The following is an 18,777-nucleotide window of genomic DNA, read 5'->3' as shown; positions in this document are numbered from 1 at the left end:
TGTAGTTTTCGATTAAGCTGACTTAGATGAGACGTAACGTCTACCATGAAATAAAATTTTTGGATCCACTGATCGTTCGTTAGTTCTGGATAGTGAACACCCTTCTCAAGGAGAAATGCTTTAATTTCTGTTAATAAGGAAGCGAAACGTTTCAAAACGTTTCCTCTTGATAACCAACGTACCTTGTTATGCAGCAGCAGATCTGCATACTCACTCTCCATTTCAATTAAAAATTCTTTAAACTGGTGATGATTAAGAGCTTTAGCTATAATGGAGTTGATAATGTTAATCACCAATTCCATAACTTTGCAAATTTCTTCTGGAAATGTCTGCGCACAAAGCGCTTCTTGGTGAATGATGCAATGGTACGTAAGTATCTCGTGATTAATTTTTTCTTTCAAAATAGCAACAAACCCGTTTCTTACGCTGGTCATACTTTTCGCCCCATCTGTTGAAATTGAGACAATTTTATCCAGTGGAATATGATGTTTTTCAATGCACTCAATTACAGCATTTGCTATATCCTCTCCACGTGTTTGACCTTTGAGTGGCAATAATCCTAAAAGTTCTTCTTTAGGACCTGTAGATGAAATAAATCGTACAAAAAGTGAAACTTGCGCTGTATCATTTATGTCACAAGACTCGCCAACTGCTATTGATAAAGCTGAAACCAACTGAAGATCTTCGACTTGCTGGTCGGTTATATTCAAAGACATTTTGACTGTTCTAGCTTTCACTGTTTTAGCAGACAATGGTAACTCTTTAATTTTTTTTATTATATCTGCTTTGTTCTTAAAATCCCGAAATAGCTCTTCGGATGCATTTATAAAACAACTTTTTATGTATTCACCGTCTGTATATGGTTTTCCTCTCTTAGCAATCTCTTGACTAACCACAAAACTTGCAATATTAACATTGTTGGAAGATTGCATCCAGTAATTAAATCCAGAACTTGATTTTTCTTGACTCTTCTGAAGTTCCTCAACTGCTTTCTTCCTTGCATCACCGACAGGATATTTAATACTAAATGACACGTGTTTAGTTGTAAAGTGTCTCTCCAAATTTGATTTCTTGTTATGCGCCAATTTTTCCTGACAAATAAGACAGGTCGGAAGGCCATTTAAGTTTTGAATAAACGCGAAAGTCTCGGTCCATTCAACTTTAAATTCACGGTTTTCGTCTTCCGTTTTTCTTTGCTTCTTCTTTGTAGCCATGTCAAACAGGGCACCTAAAAAAAAGTTTCATTTTATAATAATACTAGAGGCCCGGTGCACTAAATTCGTGTACGGTGGTGTGTGTCTCTCAGCCCAGCCTGCACCCTCTCCAATCTGGGACCCCTCGAGGGATGTCTGACTGCCCGTTTAGGCCCGATCCTGGTAGGTGGGATCGGGCCTAAACAGGCAGTCAGACATCCCTCTCACAATCCAGGACTGCTGGCTCCCAACTGCTCGCCTGCCTGCCTTCCTGATTTTCCCTAACCGCTTCTGCCTGCCAGCCTGATCACCCCCTAACTACTCCCCTGCCAGCCTGATTGATGCCTAACTGCCCTCCCCTGCCAGCCTGGTCACCCCTAACTGCCCTCCCCTGCCAACCTGGTCACCCCTAACCCCTAACTGCCCTCCCTGCAGGCCGGGTACCCTCCAACTGCCCTCCCCTGCCGGCCTGGTCACCCCTAACTGCCCTCCCCAGCAGGCCTGGGTCCCCCTCCCCCCCAACTACCTTTCCCTGCAGACCTGGTCGCCCCCAACTTCCCTGCCCTGCAGGCCTGGTCACCCCTAACTTCCCTCCCCTGCAGACCTGGTCACCCCTAATTGCCCTCCCCTGCAGGCTTGATCACCCCCAACTGCCCTCCCCTGCTGGCCATCTTGTGGTGGCAATCTTGTGTCCACATGGGGGCAGCTATCTTGTGTGTTGGAGTGACGGTCAATTTGCATATTACTCTTTTATTAGATAGGAAAGCCACCAACACAAAATAATTACAATTCTTAAATTGATGACAAAAATACCTGTAGGATTTGCAGCTGGTTGGACAAATACAGATAACTTTATGCTTTGAGTAGGTACTTTTGTCACCCCCGCGCGATTTGCGGACGCGACTAGCACTAACCACTGCACAATGAGACTGCTGACTGACTGGCTTACTCAACTCGTGCATGAATTGCGCGCACACCTCCCCCGCGCTGCGTCTCCCGTCACCCGCCCGACCGACACCCCCACTTCTTCTAACGCCACTTCTTCAAAATAGACTCACCCAGGCCGAAAACCGACTTCTGCGACTTTCAATCGCACTGTACATGCGCGCCTGCACGTGGAATTTTGGGGAAGAGCCACACTCAAGGGGCCAAAGAGCCGCATGTGGCTCGCGAACCGCGGTTTGCCGACCACTGGGCTATGCAATAGGACCTTCCAGGAATCACCCCATCAAACCTAAACTCATGTACACCAGAGAGGGCCTTGTTATGATAACAGAAGACTTCCACCGCCCAGTAAATTCCAAGGGTTTTAGGAGCCCAGTGCCAGGAACCAAACCAGAAGCCAAAACCGTGTGGGGGCAGAAGAGGGGGCTCAGAGCGGGAGAGGGGACATGAGATACTGTTCTGCGCGTGCGCTGGACAGTGACTTCCCCTTACGTACGTCGTACGTGCGCGCCCGCGCTCCGCGTGTGTGCGTCATACGTGCGCGCCGGCGTCCCCTGCGCCGCGAATTTCGCGCTGGGAGTCCGCACCTTGCGGAGCGGAAGGCTGGGCGGGGCGTGTTGCTTGGCGACGGGCACGCCCCCCTGGCGGCGGCGGCGGCGGCGGAGCGGCGTGGCGCTGGGGGCACGCAGTCAGGCGTTCTCCGCGGGCAGCCGGGGGCGGGGCCTCGCTTCCTAGCGCGGGGTCCTCGGCGGCCTGGGCGGCTCCTGCCCCTTTTACTGGCGACGGCGAGCGCGGCGGCCTCAGTGGGTGCGCGGCGGCGGCGGCGGCGGCGAAGAAGAAGGCGGGGGAGCGGCAGTCGGACGAGGCGGCGGGCGCGGCCGGAGGCGGGCGAGGCGCGGGCGGCGGCGGCGCGCGGGGCCGGCAGCGGCGGCGGCGGCGGCGGAGGGGCGGAAGATGGCGGACGTGCTGAGCGTCCTGCGACAGTACAACATCCAGAAGAAGGAGATCGTGGTGAAGGGGGACGAAGTCATCTTCGGCGAGTTCTCCTGGCCCAAGAACGTGAAGACCAACTACGTGGTGTGGGGGTACGTCTGCTGGGGGGGGGGGTGCCGGGCAGAGCCGGGCGCCCCGGGCCCCTGGGTGCCGGCCCCTCCCCCCGGGCCCCTGGGGGTGGGGACTCGGGGGGCTGCGGGCGGGCGGCGGGTGGGAAAAGTTTCTCCGCGGCCCAAGTTGCACTTTTCCCGGGGGGCGGGGGAGCGGGGGGCGCCGTGCACCCCTGGAGGTGTCTGGGCAGCGCGTCCCTGCCCCGTCCCCCCGAGCTACCTGCCCGGAGCGCCGGCGGGGCGCGGGGGTGCTGCGGGGGGCGCCCCCGGGACGCCCCTTGTCTGTTCCTGAGACTTGGGTTCCCTCGCTCCGGGTCGCGAGTTGTGTCCGCCGCCCCTCGCGGCGCCCGGCCGGGCTCCTGCGCTTTCGGGGTTCCCTGGAGCGAGGAGGCGGGGGGCGGGCCCCCTGGGGTCGGGACCTGGTCCCCTTGGGCGGGTCCCGCAGGGGGTGCGGCCGCAGGTGAAGGCAGGGGCTCCCGAAGGGAAGGGAGGGTGCGGGGAGCTCCAGGTCCGAGGTGGACGGGGGGTGTGATGTCGGGAAGAGAGACCTGTTTTGGGGTGAGGGGTGGGGGTGGGGGTGGGGGCGTTGATCCACGTGGGGCGCCCTGAGTTGAAGCCGTGCAGAGAGCACGGAGACCCCGGTCTGGCAGCCGCCTGGGCCTTTTCGGGGGGTCTCTCTCTCTCTCTCTCTCTGTCCCCCCCCCCCCCCCGTTGGTGTTTCCATTTGGGGTCGGAGGGGCCCGCGGCCGGAGCGTCCCTGCTCGTCGGGTTGGGTTTGGTTGGGTGGGAGCCGTGGGTTTTGGGGAGTCGCTGAGCAGCCAGGGGAGGGGATGGCGGGTGTGGGTTGGTTTTGAGGTGTTTTTTTCCGCTCCTTTGGTCTCCGGAGCTTTGTGACATGCGGATGAAGTGGCATTCTTCCGATTTTTCCTGTGTGTTGTTAGAAGGCTTTGCAGAGACAATTACATTGGCTTGAAGTTTTAACTGTTTTTTTTGTTTGTTTGTTTGTTTTAATGGTTAAAGAGTACTCTCGGGTTCAGTCTGAGAAAGGGGAACATTTTAGGGCCCTGGTGCCCAGCTGGAAGGAGGCTGGCTGGATGGGTCACCCAGATCTTGGGGGGTCAGGAGCGGCTTCATGACTCAGGTTTGGCCGGTAGACATGCAGGTTTTTCTTGAGTGAATGAATGAATGAATGAATGAGCGCATGGACAAGCTGTGGAGTGGGTAGGAATTCTGAGGGGGCAACGCTGGGTGGGGTGCGTCTCTCAGGACCAAGGAACTGGCTGCCTAACAGGCGTGAGAGCCGGAGAGCAAATGTTTGGACAGCAGCGCGGTGGGGCCGGGAGTGGAAAGGGGGTGCAAAGGGGGTGCGTGGAAGAGCAGCCTTCAGACTTTCCCGGCAGCGACTCCCCCGATAAGCGTCTTTGCACTGACTGTCCCCCTCCACGTGCCGTGTGAACATGTGCCTCTCCGTAGCGTTTCTTACCCTGGTTGCAGGCGGTGCGTTCGGTGACTTTTGTTACCCGTGTGTTAGATTGCACAGCGCGGTAATGGACAGTGATGTGCGGATTGAAATAGTCCCCCTTAGAGGAGACGTGGGGATAAAGGCTAGACAGGGGGGTTTGGGGCTGATTATACCGGGTGTGTTCAGATGAATTCAAATCCTCAGGTGTTTCTGGGGGGGGGGGGGGGAGTGTTGTAGGGAGGCTGGGAGTGATGGCTGATGTTGGCGCTGTTCCATCACGGAGAATTCCTTGTGCTTTTACATCATCGCTTTAGTCTGAGGGCCGTCAAAAGGATTATACCTCTGGAGCTCATCGCTGTGTTTGCTGTAAGAATGTTGCTTAGGAGACAGAGTCAGTTTCTTGAAAGTTTGGCACCTGGTCATAGGGTGCTGCTTTCTAATCAGTTTCATTCATTCTCGGTGGGTCCTCTTCAATGTGTTACTGATTAGTTTCTCCCTCGGCAAAGCCCAGAACCCAATGTGGGCCACATTCTGAAAAAGGCCTGGTGCCTGAGGGTACAAATATGTGTGCTTTCCTGACTTCCTGCTCTTTGTCGTTGTCTGCCTTTGTGCTCCTTTTGCCCAAATGACAGCGCCACTTCCTGGATCTCACACTCGGTGTCTCCTTAGCCACCTTAGGTCCATTGTGGGAGAGCAAACGGGTGTCGGGCAGTTCACGCGCAGAATTGAACTAGAATTGTGAGTAAAACGCTTGCCGTCATCATTTCAGGACCGGAAAGGAAGGCCAGCCCAGGGAGTACTACACGTTGGATTCGATCTTATTTCTCCTCAATAATGTGCACCTTTCGCACCCTGTGTATGTCCGACGTGCAGCCGTAAGTATAACTCATTTTAAAGCGTTTTTAGTTTAATCGATGGCAGCTATCATCTGGCACGGATAACTTCCCTCCCGGCTTTCAGATCCACAGGATGAGAGGCTCCTAGCGTGTCCTAATCACACCATTGTGATTAGTGTCGATTTTTTCACATGTAAAGGGGGCGTGGTGGTTACGACAACAGAAGTTTTGAGGTCATTTGTAGGGATGTTTTAAAAAACTTGTCTGTGGAAGAACCCTGGTATTCAGAACTCGAGTTTAATCGCTAGAAAACGTTTTTGACATCAGAGAGAATTAAGAATAGCAGACAACTTTTAAAACTAAATGTTTAATCAAAGTTTTCACACTTTATTAATAATTAATTAGTTTTCAGTTTTGCCTGATTTTTGCATTTCAGTGTTTGAACACCACTTTTCTGAACAAGAAATACATACCTAGTGTCAATTTTTAAAAAAATGTATTATATTAATTTCAGAGAGGAAGCGAGAGGGGGAGAGAGAGAGAGAAACATCAATGATAAGAGAGAATCATTGATTGGCTGCCTCCTAATGGCTCCACACTGCGATCGAGCCTGCAACCCGTGCATGTGCCCTGACCGGGAATCAAACCCGGGACCCTTCAGTCTGCAGGCCGACGCTCTATCCCAGGCGAACTCAAACTGCGGCCCGCGGGCCACATGCGGGTGTTTTTGCCGTTTTGTTTTTTTACTTCAAAATAAGATATGTGCAGTGTGCGTAGGAATTTGTTCCTAGTTTTTTTTTTAAACTACAGTCCGGCCCTCCAACGGTCTGAGGGACAGGGAACTGGCCCCCTGTTTAAAAAGTGTGAGGACCCCTGCTCTATCCACTGAGCCAAACCACCCAGGACATGACATTTGTCTTTACCAAGTTTCTTATCATGGTTACTGATTTCATTTCTAACAAACGTTTGATTTCAGACTGAAAACATTCCTGTGGTTAGAAGACCCGACCGAAAAGATCTGCTTGGCTATCTCAACGGTGAAGCATGTGAGTACTTTTTAAATGGCTGTCACTCTTGGGCAGACAGTTCTTTTCCCTCTGGAATAAGAAGCAGCGAAACCCCGACCTGCCTGCACCGTGTGCGTCGGCTCTCCTTTCCCTCCCGTGACGGCGCGTGCGTGGTCTCGGCTCCCGCGGCCAGGCACCCCTGGGAATGGGCTCCATCACCTCGCGCACGCTCACAGGTTTTGCCTTTGGAAATCCTGTTTTTAAAAGTTCTCCTTTTATTTATTTTTCTTTGTTAATCCTCAGCCAAAGATATTTTTCCATTGATTCTTAGAGAGAGTGGAAGGGAGGGGGAGAGACAGAGAGAGACATCCATGTGAAAGAGACACATCAATTGGTTGCCTCCTGCACACGCTCCAGCCAGGGATTGAGCCTGCAACTGAGGTTCGTGCCCTTGACTGGAATCGAACCCGTGTCCCTTCCGTCAGCAGCTGACGCTGTATCCACTGAGCCAAACCGGCCAGGGCTGCCTTTCAAAATTCTTGCTTTCCTCTTGTAGCATCCGTTTTCTCTGCATCGTTCCCTTCAGAATACAGACAGTAAGGGCTCATGTGAAAATGAATTTCGACCCCTACATTCCCACTGTCTGCTGCCCCACCGGCCTGACCCTTTGGCCGCAGAAACCTTTGCCAGCATTGGGTGGCGTCCCTGCTGCTGCCTTACCTCTGCTTCTCTCGGAGGCCACTCCCGCCCGGCCTTCTCCCTCGCCACCCGCTAAAGCCCTCCCGTGAGGTCAGCACTGACCTCCGGGCCGCCAGGCCTGGCCTCTCGCCCACAGCCACTCGCCTCTCAGCAGCGCCTGACCTGTGCTCTCGCTCTCCGAGAGCCTGTCCTCCTCGCATCAGGGCACTTCTGGTGTCTTTCTGCTCATCGTCCGCCTCTCATTCTGTTTTGCACACTTCCTTCCCTCAGTGTGAGGGATCACTCTCAATCCCTTCCCTCCGAGATTTCTAGGCAGATTTCTGGAAAAAAAAATTTTTTTTTTTTTTATTGATTTCAGAGAGGAAGGGAGAGGGAGAGAGAGAGAGAAACATCAGCGATGAGATAGCATCATGGATCGGCTGTTTCCTGCACGGCCCCTACTGGGGATCGAGCCCATAGCCCGGGCATGTGCCCTTGATCGGAATCAAACCCAGGACCCTCAGTCCACAGGCCGACGCTCTATCCACTGAGCCACACCAGCCAGGGCTGGGCATCTGGAATTGAACGTATCCAGAAATGCAGTGCCTGTCACTCTCCCGTCTCCTGGAAATAGACCTCATACCGCACCCTCACTCTCATGGTTCCACTCGGAAAGGGTTGCCTGTTCGTGTAGTTGCTCATCCGTTCCATCCTGACAGTCTGACAGCCTCTGGCTGGCCTCCTCCCACCCTGTCCACGCTTTCTCTTCAGACCTGGCATGGCCCTCCCACGGGTCCCCACACTTTGTTTTCTTCCTTCCTTCCCCCCCCCGCCCCCGCCTGCTGTCAGTGACCTGCTCAAGGCCATCCTGTGGTTTCCCTTCACACTTACCCTGCCCTACAGCAACTTGCTTCCGCCTGAGTCTCTAACCTCATCTTCCTCCAATCTTCCCTGCTCAGGGCGGTCCAGGCTTACCGGCTCTGTTACTGTCCTCACCGGAGAGCCTTTGCAGTCGCCGTCTCTCTGTGTTCAGTTCTGAGTCTCAGTTGTGACATGGCTCCCTTTGTCCCACTCCGTTCCGATCTGTGGTGGTCTGTCAGGGAGCACTTACCCGATTACACTAAAATAATAAAACACTGGTTTCTCTCACCCCCTTGTCTGTGTACTTCCTGACTTACTTGTCATCAAATCCCTGAGGTTGGCCTGAATTATGCATTTATTTGTTCACTTAGAGATGGTCTGTCTCGCCCACGAGAGGGTAAACTCTGGGGGGCAGTTGTTAATACCCCTCTTTCGAGCAGTGCTTAGTCGTAGGTGCTCACCTGGATAAGTGAGTCGTTTCCATTTGCATCTTGCGGAGCATGACTACAGCGATTCGGAAATGTCTGCTCTTGCCTTTCCCGGGGCGTGGTGTATTCTTGGGGTCCTTACTCGGTGTCTTGTCACCTGTTCTGCTCCACGGCTTTCACACGAGGGTGCCTTGCACAGTCCCGCGCGTCGTGGAGAGACCATCGTCGAGAGCATGGCCTCCTGCACTGCCCGCACGGAGCGCAGCCGGCTCTCCCGGGCTTGGCCTTGGGTGCTGCGCGGGCTGCTGTCGGGAACAGGCTCGCTTGGCGACCGTGCTTTAGAGCAAAGGTTTCTCTCCACAGCAGAACGGCCCTGACCCATCCTCCTCATCTCCTGTAGTTTCCGTGGGAGAGATCATTTTGGTCTTCAAGCATATCGCTTTGCTAATAATAATAATAATAATTATAAAGGCTAGTTCAGCGGTTTAATGAAAAGTTGACCAGATCTTAAGACAGTCCATGTTCTCAGAGGGGAAGACATAACAGCTGAAAGATACCAGTTCTTAACATATTTATATATTTAACGCAATCACAATAAAAATTCGGAGGGGTGGGTGGAACTAGCGAAGATGATTCTAAAATTCCCTTGGTAAAATAAATGTCACAAAAATTTGAAAAAGAGCAATAAGAAAATACTAGCCGTTCTAGAGTTTAGAACTTACAATAAAGCCCTAATAATTTAAAACATGTGAAAGAATAAGCTGATAGAACAACTTCTTTGTTAGATGTTAAGGTGTGTGAGTTCAATGTGATTAAAAAGACATTTCCAATTAGTGGTGAAAGGGGATTATTCAGTTAGTAGGTTGGTAAAAAGTAAAAATTGTGGCATTATACGAAAATGGCAAACTGGGAAAATGTATTTCAACTCCAAAGTAAAAGGGCCAGTCTCACTGATAATATGAAGTGCCTTAAAACATAACCCCAGTGCATTATGTTCCCACAGTTCACAGAAAGGGAAATAAAATAATGTGAAAAATGCTTCATCTCACTCATAATAATAGAATTGCAAACTTAAACTATACAGAGAAGCATTTTTTAATCGATTAAAATCTGGAAGCTTGATAATACACTCTGAAGCTGTGAGGAAACATATATTTTCATACAGTGTTGGTTGTAGTGTGAATTGATGCAACCCCAGTGAAGAAATTTTGCAGTAATCTATCATTCCAAAGCGACACAGAAATCCTGCATCTGGGGCTTTATCCAGAGCTCCATTTGGAAATGGATGAAGCAGTGTATTTATAAAGTTTTCATTGTGCCCTTGCTTGTAGTGGCAAAAGACGGAATTGAGCTGCCCATTAATAGGGAACTTGAAATTACAATTAATCCATACAGTAGAACACTGTGCAGCTATAAAAAAAGTAAAAAAAAAAAAACGCTCCACATAAAGGAAGGCTCAGAACAATGTGTAGTATGCTATCATTTGTGTAAAAACAGGGAAAAATAAAAGGGTGATTGTGTATTTCTTGTATCTACAGAAGGAACTGTGGAAAGCTGCACAGGAGATTAGCGGTAGTCACATGGGGGGTGGGGACTAGGTGAAGGGACAGGTACACCCCTGGGTTACCCTTCCGTTATTTTGAACCATTCAAAATCAAATGGTTTGTTTAAGATAACTTTTCTATCAATTATGAGTAAACATTGCATTACAGAGTGAATGCTAACTTAACAAATAACGCTTCTCTCGTATATGTACGTATGTGTACTTACTAATGATTAACTGCTTCCGTGTGCATGTGCTGGGATACTGGAGTGTGTTCTTTGAAGTGACCAGTGATTTTAGTCAGATTATATCAATAATTTGTAAGTTAAATTGTTAAACATAGTTTGTCCTACTAATAGACTTTCTAATACAAATTAATCTTTTTTTAAAAAATAAGTTTTTATTGATTTCGAAGAGGAAGGGAGAGGGGGAGAGAGAGAGAAACATCAGTGATGAGAGAGAATCACTGATCGGCTGCCTTCTGCACACCCCCTACTGGGGATCGAGCCCACAACCTGGGCATGTGCCCTTGACCAGAATTGAACCCGGGACCCTTCAGTCCACAGGCCATGCTCTATTCACGAGCCAAACCAGCCGGGGCATAAATAATTCTTTTATAATGAAAAGCACTTACAGCCCTGGCCATTGTGGCCCGATTGGAGTGTTTCCTGTTCACCAAAAGGTGGCAGGTTCACTTTCCAGTCAGGGTGCATGCCAGAGGCAACCGATCTCTCTCTCTCTCTCTCTCTCTCTCTCTCTCTCTCTCTCTCTCTCTCTCTCTCTCTCTCTCCCTCCCCCCCCTCTCCCCCTCCCTGTCCCTCTCCCTCTCCCTCCTTCTCCCTCTCCCTCTCCCTCTCCCTCTCCCTCTCCCTCTCCCTCTCCCTCCCTCCTCTTCCTCCTCCTCCTCCTTGCATCTCTCTAAGATTATAAAAATAAGTTAAAATGCATTTACAATGCTGCTTTAAAACTTATTTTTTACTTAGGAAAATCATTGTATGTGAAGTAATATAACAAAAAAAAACCTCCTTGAGCTTTTCATTTGTAATAACATCCACTATATATGTTCAAATATTGACCTCACACGAATCTTTTTAAATCTTCAGCAACGTCGGCAAGTATAGACCGGAGTGCCCCTCTAGAAATCGGTCTTCAGCGATCTACTCAAGGTATGTCTTGTTGACTGTTTACCTTGAGTTTTTAAGAGCCTGTTCCCAAACTGTACATTTATTGCTTTTTTCCCTTACAGTCAAACGAGCTGCAGATGAAGTGTTAGCAGAAGCAAAGAAACCACGGATTGAGGTAATAGAGTCTCAATGTAAAGTGGTTCATGTTGTTAAAGAAATTGGGATTGTGGAGCAGTAAGAAATCTCGGCTCAGTATCCTAGGAGCTTGTTTTCTGGAGAAATTGTAGACTGAGGCTACGTGATGGACCAATGAGTTTATATTCCTTATTCATGAAAGAGTTGGAATAGATCAGGGGTCGGCAAACGTTTTTTATGAAGAGTCAGACAGTAAATATTTTAGCTTTTTTTGGGTCATTTAGTCTTTGTTCAACCACTCCACTCTGTTCTAATACAATTTTACAAAACAGATGGAGGGCCACATCGGGCCTTGGGGTCGGAGTTTGCCTAACCCTGGGTAAGATGGTGTGGCAATTGGCTTCACTCTTACGAGCTGTGACTATGAAGTGCTTATTACAGTTATTTCTTGAAATATCGACACTTCAGGTTTGCATGTACAGCCACTAAGTGGACGGTTAATATCGGTAAATAAGGCAGCTCTTCGCCTGCAGCAGAAGTCACCTAGGGCAGGTGGTTACCTTTGGAAAGAGCAGTTGTTGACAGCTAGTGTACTGCCTACGACTAGGAATTGTATGATACTCTTTATTTAAATTTGTCACAAGCTCCAGATCAGTCACATATACGTCCCACTGAAATGGAGGCTTGTACAGCAGGGCCACACTGAAGGTCTGGAAAGTGACTCAGCTGGTCGTGTCTCAGTGAAAAATACAGGGACGACACCGTAGTCACCACCAGGGTCAGCATCAGGAGCCCGGTAGTTTATTTCCCACTGGCCAGGGGCTTGTACCTTTTGCCAGCTCTAGAAATAGCAAAGCACCTGTGGTTAAGGATAAGAAAGGTAGCTGTTAACGGGATAGGGTTGGTTGGTAAGTAAAAACACAAAGTGATGGGCAGTATTTGATGGTAAAGCAACGTAATTTTAATTAGCGTCCTCTGAGACATGGGTCTGCGTTTCAGGAGCCATCACAGTGGTCACTAGCTCCTTGTTCTGACTGTGGTGGGTGGTGTCCTCTGTACTTTACGCATATTAACTCCTGTCATCCCCCCGCCCCGCAAGCTCCTGCAATTGGCAGGACTGTGCGTGTCATCGGTGAGCAAGCCGGCTCGGAGAGAGGAAGTGACTTGTGAGGGCACAGAACAGGGACTAGCGCCCAGGCGGGCTGCCTGCTGGCCATTCCTCTGCTGGGTACAGGTTTTGTGGCACGAAAACTGAAATTTTCCCAAATCTCTGTATGAAAGGAGGCGGTGACCCTCAATACAAAACGAGTGAACTTAAGGATACTATTTATTTAGAAAAACCTTAAATCCACAGTATAATTATTAAAAGAACTGAACACGTCAGAAACACTAATTTTCTGGGATTCTGGTAATTTGAAAAGTCAGCAGGAAATAGCATAACAACATTTCTTCCAGAGCATTTGTAGAGTTAAATGAGCATCTACACAGCTACATTGCATAAACAGTTTTCACTGTAGCAGCTATAGATTGAGGACCTGCAAGGCTCTATTCTGGGAGAGAAAAAGCTTGAGGTGGGGTTACAATTAGGCTGCAGTTGTGTTTAAAATCTCAGGAGTCTCCTAAGGAACTTGAGTAGTAGTATGTTTTTGCCTTTGTTACAAATGGCAAACATTTATTGCGTCTCCTAAAATATTATCCTTGCAGTCATGTCAGCAGTCTGTCTGTTTTACGAGTTTCACATGAAAGATTAATATTGGAGCTGAATTGGAGCGTGGCATCTTTTTAGACCCAAATGCACTGATGCTTTTTATACCGTTTCCTATTCCATTGGTCAGAGACACTGACTCTGGTCCTCGGGTTCCTCACTTGTTGAAGGAGGAGATTAAACTAGGTCAGAGTTTACTCAGTTTTGTTTTTAAGTGACCAAACATTTTCAGACTAAATTTTATCTGAAATTCTAATGTGCAAATTAGGTAAAAGGTTGAATTCAAGCAAGAAGTGGCCCACGGGGCACATTGTGGGCAACTCCTAATGTTTGGAGGAACAGGCTAGGAAACCATTACAGTGTCACTTCTAGTGTTTTGATCTGCCCTGGCGGATTCAGGACCTGTGGCAACAGATGAAGACAACCTAGATCCAAAATGAGATTTTGATTGTGGTGAAAGTTTTTATAAATGTAGTTATAAACTTTCCCAAAGAATAGGAGCTTATCTGTTGTGTGATATCTTTCTGAATAAAGGTAGCTATGCTATCTTATGTGAAGACCTCTTAATCATAGAAAAAAGTAACTGAAGTTTTTTGATAAGTGTTTAGTCAGTTCTACTCTTACGTGATCCCACATATATTTATTATGATTGTCTTTATGGAAATGAAAGTAATCTTGAAGCTGACTTAGGGCTAGCGACGCCTGGAACTTTATAGGCGGAAGCATATGTGAGGGGACGTTACCTGCAGTGCTTTTTCCTTCTAAAAATTAAACTTTAAAATACTCACCGAGCTGCGACTGTCTCCAGGATGAAGAGTGTGTGCGCCTCGATAAGGAGAGATTGGCTGCTCGCTTGGAGGGTCACAAAGAAGGGATTGTACAGACGGAACAGATTAGGTAAGCATTTCTTTAGTAGAAGGCAGTTCAGGTGTGTGTAAGTGTATGGGGAAAGGAAGTTTAATGCACTTTAGGAAAGTATTTGATTTGGCTTAAGGTATGCTGGTATGCCTTAGATTTCTAGGGAAAGTTGCACTGTATTATGTAAAAGGAGTCAAATACTAGATGCATCTTCAGCATCTGCTACAAAGCACCTGCATCCTAATAGAAACAAACCAGTATACTGTATCAACTGTTAAGGTACCCAAACACTTCTTAACTTTACTCATTTTACATTGTGAAAAATGACTCTGAGGTTCAGATTGTTACCTTAATGAAATCTATACTCAGTGTTGTCTGTTTTTATGGTTCTGAAAGTCTCTGTGTACTGTTTTGCCTATTATTTGAAAATCAAGTAAAGAAAAGGAAACATCACAATATGGTTTCATCTTCCAGACATGAAAAGGAATATGTGTTTATGTGGCACATAAAAGCCTCCTGTTACAGTATATTGTACATTATGACATACAGGTTTGAAACCTTGAAGTAAATTTCAGGGAAAACCTAAGTTTTGAATTCTTTACAGATTGAATTTTTCACCCCTAGTCCCTTCCAAGGGTGTGTGTGTGTGTATACTTTGCATAGGTAGAGGGATGTAAACAAATGAGAGTATCAGAAAATATATAAATTAAAGCACCCATAGTAATGAGTTCTATTTTGGGTGGAGAAGACATGAAAAAATGTGAAGATTTCTGTTGCATTGGCCCGTCTAAGAAATTAGTAATATTTCTACAGGGGCTCTATAAAATCTTACATGATCATAAAATATGAAGTATGTCATTTTTGGATAAGAAGAAAACCTTAATTATTGCCACTTAAAGTATTTTTGCCGTGAACTTACAAATGTAACCCAGTGTATTTTGATGTGCTCAAGAGATCCTTTAAAAAATGATATCATGCCCTAGCCGGTATGGCTCAGTGGACAGAGCGTCAGCCTGCGGACTGAAAGGTTCCAGGTTTCATTCTGGTCAAGGGCATGTGCCTTGGTTGCGGGCACATCCCCAGTAGAGGGGTGTGCAGGAGGCAGCTGATTGATGTTTCTTTCTCATCGATGTTTCTAACTCTCTGTCCCTCTCCCTCTCTGTAAAAAAGCAATAAAATATATTTAAAAAAATAAAAATAAAAAATGAGATCATTTAAAAAAAAATGAATTGCTTTCAGGTCTTTGTCTGAAGCTATGTCGGTGGAAAAAATTGCGGCAATCAAAGCCAAAATTATGGCTAAGAAAAGATCTACCATCAAGACGGACTTAGACGATGACATAACTGCGCTGAAACAGAGGAGTTTTGTGGACGCTGAGGTAGACGTGACCCGGGACATTGTCAGCAGAGAGCGCGTGTGGAGGACGCGGACAACGATCCTCCAGAGCACGGGAAAGGCAAGTGAGATGTTTGCCGTGTTTGTGCAGTGAGCGTGGCCTGAACCTGGCATTGCCGATAGAAGAGGTTCAAGGTGCTCTGGGAGGTTCCACGCTGACCTCGGAAAGATCAGGAGAACGTGGATTTCTCGGTGGCGTATTTGCCGTGTAGTCTGCCTAGTGGTTGGTTGTTGGCCACCGAAGAAGCTGATGAGAAAGTCTTGATTTGCCCTCATTTGTCAATCCCAGGAGGGGCCCACTTTTCCTGTGGGCCAGATTTTTGGGTAAACCCAATGAACAGGGAATATTACTGTCAAGCTCTCTAGGTAACACTAATTTTTCTCTCCACAAAGTAGAGAACTGGGGAAATCAGTCAGTGAACATTTATTGCATGTATTTCATGCGTTATATTCCGGTTTGTGGATGTAGCAATATTTATTTGTTCCTTATTAATGGAGTCATTCTGTTTTTTAATCCTCACCTGAGGATATTTTTTCCGTTGATTTTTAGAGAGAGTGGAAGGGAAAGGGAGAGACAGAGAGAAACACTGATGTGAGAGAGACACATCGATTGGTTGCCTCCCACATGCTCCCGACCAGGGCTGGGAGCCTGCCACCGAGGTACGGGCCCTTGACCGGAATCGAACCCGGGACCCTTCAGTCCTCAGACAGATGCTCTATCCACAGAGCCAAATCGGCAAGGGCTATTTTTTTGGCTTTTTTGTTGCTGCTGGATTGTGGGATTTTCTTCTCTCTCTTCTCCCTTCTTTTCCCCCTTCCTAGTCACGATTCCAAATAATGCATTAAAAGACACCCTTGTGGGGGGGCGGTAATGGTAAGATATGTACACATATAATACCTCAATAAAAAAAAAAAAAAAAAAAAAAATAAAAATCCTTCCAAAAAAAAAAAAAAAAAAGACACCCTTGTACATAAACCTCTGCATTCATGTGCATGCAGCAGAAGTTTAAACTCTAGAAGCAAATTGCTGGTTAAAGGAGATGCGTGCTTTAAACTTTGAAAGACGCTGGTGTGTCCTTATCTTAAGGGGTCTCCAGAAAGGTGGCGTTGGTGTTTCACCTACATAGTGTCGGCTGTCTTTTCCTCCCCACCGCCCAGTGTTCCCCTAATGTTAGTTCTCCCCTGACGCCCAGTTGTTAACAGTGATGAGTGGTAAGACAGTTTGTAGAGGTGTGAGATTACTGATAAAACTGGACTGTCATACGCGTTTCATTTGCAGATTTTGGGTTCTGGCCTCACCTTTACTCCACCCTTTTAGCAGGAATACAGCTGCTAGAAAAGAGAAGGTGAAGCAAAGACTTGTTTTGTGCTCTGACTTGTACAGAGGACTCATTCCCCAGACCTTAGGTTATGGAGAAGTCAGACTGCGAGTAAGCTTCCACTTGTGTATTTACAGGAAATGGTCCGTTTGGTACTCGTTCTTCTTGCCTAAGGTGGGCTCATAGTTGAATATTGTCACTTACATTGTTCGACCAACATTGATTATAACTGCTGAAGAATCTGCATTTTACAGCAACGGAAGGAAACATAGGTGATATGCCCCATCTTCCTTTTAGACCAAACATGAAGTTTTCAGAAAACTGAGATGAACAACCTCTATGGAGCTCTAGGTGGCAGGATTGTACCATCATTCGAAAACGTAGTGTTATAATTTAGTGTTGGTACCCCGGTTACAGTTTGAAAAATAGGTTAGTTGAAGAATTGCTTGGTAGCTAGGTTTGCTTCTGTTTTACCATTTTTAAAATAACTAATTTGACTGGTGTTTTCTCTGTAGACTGTTTTTTTCCTGCTAAACTCAAAAACTTTCTAGGTACTCATAGCCGTACAACACCCTAAGATTTTAGACAGACCTTATTTTCTGAGTTTTTGGAATAAAAGATAGGTTGAAGATTCCATGAGAAATAGAAGTATGTACCCTTATGGTTATTGCAGGCACCCCACATAAAGCAACCAGATTTTATAATGCCATTAAAAACACATTTTTAAACGTGTACATTGGTATGTGTGCACTGCTGAAAAATTGACAAAAAGATAATTTCCGCCATACAAATATAGCTGATAACATTTTGACTGATTTTTCCAGACTCTGTGTCTCTCACACAGTACTATATTAAATTGACAGTAGTGAGAATTGATTTTCATCACTTGAAAATAAGTTTGGATTAAGACTTCATTTGCATTTGTCACTGTTGACCTTTGCACTGTCGGTGTGAATGGGGGACCTGGTGCACTGTGGCCTCTGGGCACGAACAGGCATTGGCCCCACTCTGCCAGCGGCCGGCCCTGTGTTCTTTGCCGCTGGTGATGCCTGTGCTGAGTTTGGAGATGGGTTGGCGTGATGTGAGAGGAAATCCACAGCCCCTGGAAAAGCTGTTGTGGTCCTCCTTTTCCAGGTGTCTGTGTGAGGCCAGATTTTCTTTCATACACTTAGACCAAAACAAAGCAAGATAAAGCAAATATTAACTGTAGAAATACAGCTCTCTCCTATTAAGCCAGACATTGAGCCTGGCAACAATTTTAAATAGCGCCCCTCTTTCTTGTCCTTACTTTTTGTGCATTTTGGAAAGTAGTTCTTCAAACCAGGGGCTGCTCCAGAAGGCATTGAGATTTCAGCCAGGGATCCCCTGAAATGAGTGACGTGAAGCCATTTCCTGTGAGGAATGGATGGTTACACAGACCAATTAATAAAAATCAATGAAGTTAAACAAATTAAAATAAAATTAGAAAAGTAAAAAATAATCAATTAAAAACATATTTAAGAAAAAATGGGGGAGGGGCATATGTAATGCTTTCAACAATAAAGATTGTTTTTTAAGTCCTGGAGAAGCTGTGCCTGCCAGTGAGGAAGCGGCTGCACATTCCTGGCGGAGTTGGAGAAAGGATTCGGGTTTTTACACTCTGTGCGATTCAGCATCCACTGGAGTTTCGGAGCATATCCCCTGAGGATGAGGGGGTTGTTGTAGCTGTTGATTCAGAATTAAGCCTCTCTTGACAACACATCTGTCGTGTTTTATTTTAGAACTTTTCCAAGAATATTTTTGCAATTCTTCAGTCTGTGAAAGCCAGAGAAGAAGGGCGTGCACCTGAGCAGCGACCGGCCCCCAATGCAGCACCTGTGGTGAGAATGGTTTACTGCTTACGCTGTAATTTTATTGAAAATGACGCTTGGTTTCCAGTATTATAATTTTGAAGACATGTAATCAAAGGTTTTCAGTTAGTAGGTTCTAAACCTTATGCAGCTTCAACATAGCCAAAGGATGTGAAAATCCTTCTCACCATTAAAAGTTACTTGAGCAATAAATCTTACCTGGAGACATACCTGTGTGGACTCCCATGACAAAGTAATCTTCTTTCTTATTGGCTGGGCTTTGAAGCTGCTTGATAGGTCAGTTCATAGTAGTTAAACAATCACATGCCTACCTGGAGGAAGGTCTCCATTAGAAT

At 47.0% G+C, this 18,777-nt stretch overlaps 1 protein-coding gene across 1 annotated transcript in view; it reads left to right on the top strand.

Annotated features, from left to right (window-relative positions):
* Nucleotides 1-2,920: 2,920 nt before the first annotated feature.
* CDC73 (cell division cycle 73) overlaps nucleotides 2,921-18,777 on the top strand; it is a 64,118-nt gene continuing 48,261 nt past the window's right edge. Inside the window, exons 1-8 of the mRNA XM_028135373.2 lie at nucleotides 2,921-3,223; nucleotides 5,473-5,578; nucleotides 6,516-6,585; nucleotides 11,160-11,222; nucleotides 11,303-11,355; nucleotides 13,829-13,917; nucleotides 15,118-15,334; nucleotides 18,353-18,451. Of these exons, the coding sequence (XP_027991174.1) occupies nucleotides 3,093-3,223; nucleotides 5,473-5,578; nucleotides 6,516-6,585; nucleotides 11,160-11,222; nucleotides 11,303-11,355; nucleotides 13,829-13,917; nucleotides 15,118-15,334; nucleotides 18,353-18,451 (828 nt within the window). The 5' untranslated portion in view covers nucleotides 2,921-3,092. The remainder of the gene's footprint in view (nucleotides 3,224-5,472; nucleotides 5,579-6,515; nucleotides 6,586-11,159; nucleotides 11,223-11,302; nucleotides 11,356-13,828; nucleotides 13,918-15,117; nucleotides 15,335-18,352; nucleotides 18,452-18,777) is intronic.

The sequence above is a fragment of the Eptesicus fuscus genome, chromosome 24, assembly GCF_027574615.1.
Source record: "Eptesicus fuscus isolate TK198812 chromosome 24, DD_ASM_mEF_20220401, whole genome shotgun sequence".
NCBI classification, from domain to species: domain Eukaryota; kingdom Metazoa; phylum Chordata; class Mammalia; order Chiroptera; family Vespertilionidae; genus Eptesicus; species Eptesicus fuscus.
This window is presented reverse-complemented; position numbering and strand designations above follow the sequence as displayed.